Raw genomic sequence first — 4,532 nt, 5'->3', positions numbered from 1 at the left:
GAACCCACAGGCTCCCTGGATGAAGTGACTGGTTTTTTGGTGTATGAGAGTGCCAGGAGAGAGGGCTGCTCCTCCTGCTTGAGGTTTAGGTGTTCAACACACGTGTGTCTGCCCTAGAAATAAAGGGGAGATGTCAAAACCCTTAACTTTTTCCTGCATTCAAGCCACCCTGCCCAGGGTAAATCTCAGCCCCTAACACAGAAGAGTCTAAGGGGATGTGCAGATGCTGCAGGGTTTTCCCTCCCAGCAGCAATAACCAGAGGCTCCCTGTGGTTGCTGGGACCTATGTTCAATGCCTGCCTCCCTTTTGGGATCTGGAGGATGAACCTGATGTGCTGGTGCCCCTCAAGACCTCACAGTCATTGTCACCTACCGCCGGCAGTCACCATGCCACTCTCATGTGGACACAGGTGCTGTCACCTACATCCTCAGCAATCCCAGCTCCTCAGCCAGCTCCAGGGCAGGGCCAGCCACTGTGCCTGCTGTTTGGGGCACCCAGGCTTTTCAGATGTTAAGGCAGAAGAGTTGCCACAGCGGCAGACTTCATTTGAAGGCAATGTGGAGTATTTTAAGCCTGATTCATAGATTCTTATGGCCATTTTTAAACAGAGATTTGTCCTGCTGCAGACTTTAATATCGTACAGTCTTTGCTTTAAACCCTCCCTGCTTCTGGGAGCCTGAGTGCTGCTTTGAGCACTCAACATGAGGGCCTGCCATAACTTTCCATGGTGGCTTCATCCTCGGCAGCCACCTAGCACAGTTTTTCCAAGGTTGGGCATTTTCTTGAGTTTTGTGCCCTTTCTGTGCATAGGATGGTCTCCTCTGAAAGCTTCACGCTAGGTGACATGGCTTTATAGAATCATAGAATCATGGAGCAGTTTGGGTTGGAAGGGGCCTTTAAATGTCACCTGGTCCACTCCCACTGCAATGAGAAGGGACATCTTCAACTAGATCAACTTGTTCAGAGCCCCATCCAGTCTGACCTTGAATGTTTCCAGGGATGGGGCATTTACCATCTCCCTGGGCAACCTGTGGCAGTGCTTCACTACCACAGAATCATAGAACAGTTAGGGTTGGAAAGGAAGGACCTTAAGATCCTCTAGTTCCAACCCTGGTTGCCTTTCTGGGCTGTGAGTGCACACTGCCTGTTCATGTCCAGCTTCCCCAGGTCCTTCTCTGCAGGGCTGCTCTCAATTTCCGTGGCAGGCTGAGCTTGCCTTATCAAGCTGCAGATCTTCCTTCAGCTCAAGAGAAGTTATCATTTGGCCTCTTATCTAACCTGCTCCCTGTCCTGCATTGCTCTCCACGGGATGTTCCAGGAGACCTGCACACCTGAAGAGAGGTAAGCTGGAGGGCAAAGGGCTACAGACAGCTCTAGTACTCCCAGCTCAGAGCACACCTCACCTTTTGGTTTTACATGTGGTACCAGCCTCCCCAACTTTCCACCCTGCGGTTTCATGTCAGGCCTTTTTCTGCTCGAGTTGGCTGAAAGGTGTTAGAAACAGCCTATATTTGGCGGCAGCTATTGAGAGAGGTAAAGCTGCCAAGTCCTGTGTTTTAGTGCTGGGTTTCACTTCTTTTATTCCTACACTGGGGACAATCTCAGCTGGTTCACCCCTGCTCCTGTGATGGTGATAGGCACAGGCAGCCTGGCAGGGGGTTTCCTCTCAACATCAGTGCCTACCTACGGATGGAGTAGCATCATGAGAACACAGCTTCAGCGGGGTTGGGAGTTCATGTGTGGGGCTTTGTGAAGCCCTCCTTTGTCCTTGCTTTGGAGGACATTCCACCTGGTCAAGATGTGGTGTAGCATCAGCAGAGCCTGTTGACACATGGATCAGGATGGGGCGTTGCTGCTCACATGGGAGCAAAGGTTCCCCTCTCCAAGCACAAATACGATGTGCAAAGAGGATATGTTTGGAGAACAGACTGTTGCACATGTCTTAGCACTCAGAAGCTACAAGCTTGAACTGCAGGCTTGCTCACTGCTTCTTGCCCAGCTCCAGCTGAGACCATGAGGATCTGGCAGGACATTTTTTGCAGAGAAGATTACAGATATACATTTAACAGAGCCGTGGATGCTTCAGAAGGATGATACCCTGCAGGTGCATGCCCTCAAGCCTGGCTGGAAGGAGTGTGTGCAGTGCCATGCTCTTGGGAGGTAGGGGGCTGCTGGCTTGGTCCCTCTTGGAGCAGGACCAGGGACAATGGGCTGCCATGGCAGTCGTTTCCCTTTCTAAAAGTTTGCTTGCAGAAAACAGCTCTTGACACAAAAGGGGTGGTTTGCAGGTGGGTGAGGCTGGGAGGGGTTGTCCCATTTTGTTCCAAGCTTAGTGGGTTATTGCCAAACTGGAAAAAGTCATGGTAATTGGAAGGGAGGAGGGAGCGGAAACTCCATAGGGCCAATGGGCAGCTGGTATTTGGCCAGAGTTTCTCCATGTTGGTGTCAAGATACAAAGATCTCCTCCAGTGAGCAGAGGTAGTTATACCACACTCAAAGCAAATCTGGGTTTGCACCCAGAGGATGAGGATGGGGAAAGCCTCTGCCTGCTGGGGCATGGGGTGATGCCTCAGCAGTCCCTGCACCAGGCTGCAAGGTCGCACAGCAGAGAGATCTGCATTGCTGATGAGAGGCTCCACCCCAACCATTTGTACCGCAGGCAGGGCCCTGAGCATCAACCAGCCACCCTGACCAGGTGGCAGCAGAGACCCCGCTGCAGCTCCCATGCAGATTGTGCAAGACAAAGAGTTGCGGGTTGCACACCTTTCGGTTCCTCAAGACATCTCCTCACCTGCCCTGCAGCCTCCACCCACACCTTCCTTCTATTTGTCTTCTTTTTTCACCTCCCCAGCTGTGAGATTGATGTTGGCTTTCCGCTGAGCTGTGATGAGCCGGTATGGGTGAGGGGCTGGAGCACCAAACAGACCAGGGGCCTGGTGCTTCCCACCCCAAGGGCCCCTGCTCCTGGGAGTGGGGCCAGGATGGGCTAAAAGATGGGACCAGGGTGGTGTTGGCAGCCAGCATGGCTCCTAAGATCTTTAATGCTTGGGCCAGCCCTGAGCTCACATCCGTGTTGAACTCCCCAGACACTGGCATCATGCTGCTAGGGGGAGGACAGTTCAGTGTGAAGCTTGCTTGAGTGAAATGAACCCATCAGACCTGGCTGCCCTGGTCCCTGCTGGCTGCATGGGAAGCCGCTGGCTCAGCACAGGGAACATAGCATTAGCTGATCTTCTCTGTGCCCTGGCAGGTTTCGGTGCTCCCAGTGCTTTCATGAGCGGTCTTTGGCCAAAGTGCACATCCTGTTCCGCATGCACCAGTGCCAGGGCTGCAGCACGGTGTGGATGCGAGCCTTCCGCCAGGCTTGCAGGCAGTGCCCAGATCCCTCGCTGGAGGAGCCTGAGTTCAGCCTGGAGACTGTGGAGAGGCTTCTGCGCAACGTGGTGCTGAAGATCCTCAAGTCCATCTGCTGAGTGTGCGTTCAGCCCTCTGACCTCCTGGAAGTTGTGCTGGATGCGCTGGTGACAGGGCCGCACGACAATGCCCACTGCGAGGGCTGCCAGCTCGGCATTTGCAGTGAGACACGGCTGGACCCGGTGTCGAATACTTGGAAGCCCTTGATGGATGTCGACAAGGCCAGGACCCATCACACCCTTATGAGGCCTTATGCGATCCCAATACAGCACCCCTCACACTTCAACAGCAGCTTCCCTTGGAAATGCTGCTGCTTCATTGGCAGCTCCTTGCTCTCTGGCAGTACTCCTCTTTGTCCTGTTTTATTTCACCTAGAAGTACTGGGAGCTTGCAAAGAGGAGCTGGGGTGATAGCTAGGAACCTGTTGGAGTGCCTGGAAAGTTGGGTACCCAAGGTCAACTTCCCCAGCTCCTGGAGACATGGGGGCACAGTGGGGTGCCTCAGCCAGGCACCTCATCCCACAGCCTCAGGGAGCCTGGTGGATCTGATGGTTTCTCATGAGACATTTTGCTATAAGGATGACCCTCAGCTGCCCAATGCAAAGGACAAATGTACTTGCAAGAATAAAACAAGCCCTTTCTCCTCAGTTCAAAGATGCATTTGTGCTTTTTCATTTCTCCAAAGCCCTTTTTAGGTACATGTGAGCAGCTTGGAGGGAAGCTGAGGGCTGACTTTACCTACCATCTGTGCTTAGCTTCCAGGGAAGCACACCCGCATTCTTCCCTGCCTTAGAAGCTTAGGGGCACCTACAGCTGGAGATCTGCATCAAAGCCATGGGGAGCTGCTGCCCATGGTCACTGGTACTGCCTCCTGTGATCCGTGTACTGCAGCATCTGCCCTGGCTCCATGCACTGGGTATCACCAGGGGTCAGGAGATTGCTTCATCCTCCAGAAACATCTGGGTGTTGAGCTTTTACAAGGGGACTCCTTATTAGGGAGTATCATGACAGGACTGGGGGTAATGCTTTTAAACTGAAAAAGGGTAGATTTACATTAGCTATTACTGTAAGGGTGGTGAGACACTGGAACAAGTTGCCCAGAGAAGTTGTGAATGCCT

At 53.0% G+C, this 4,532-nt stretch overlaps 1 protein-coding gene across 1 annotated transcript; it reads left to right on the top strand.

Annotated features, from left to right (window-relative positions):
- The first annotated feature begins 1,644 nt into the window (after positions 1–1,644).
- Positions 1,645–4,224, top strand: LOC136010890 (receptor-transporting protein 3-like). The gene is made up of 2 exons (XM_065672620.1): positions 1,645–2,161; positions 3,252–4,224. Exons 1-2 carry the CDS (start codon positions 2,079–2,081, stop codon positions 3,472–3,474), a joined length of 306 nt encoding a protein of 101 aa, XP_065528692.1. The 5' UTR covers positions 1,645–2,078; the 3' UTR covers positions 3,475–4,224.
- The last annotated feature ends 308 nt before the right edge of the window (positions 4,225–4,532 follow it).

The sequence above is a fragment of the Lathamus discolor genome, chromosome 3, assembly GCF_037157495.1.
Source record: "Lathamus discolor isolate bLatDis1 chromosome 3, bLatDis1.hap1, whole genome shotgun sequence".
NCBI lineage: Eukaryota > Metazoa > Chordata > Aves > Psittaciformes > Psittacidae > Lathamus > Lathamus discolor.
The sequence above is the reverse complement of the archived record's forward strand: the minus strand, read 5'-3'. Positions and strand labels throughout refer to the sequence as shown.

Bases quoted from the DNA above. Each gene is read 5' to 3' on its own strand.
- LOC136010890 (XM_065672620.1), top strand. From the start codon at position 2,079: ATGCTTCAGAAGGATGATACCCTGCAGGTGCATGCCCTCAAGCCTGGC. The intron at 2,162-3,251 runs GTAGGGGGCTGC...GTGCCCTGGCAG, and splicing joins CAGTGCCATGCTCTTGGGAG to GTTTCGGTGCTCCCAGTGCT.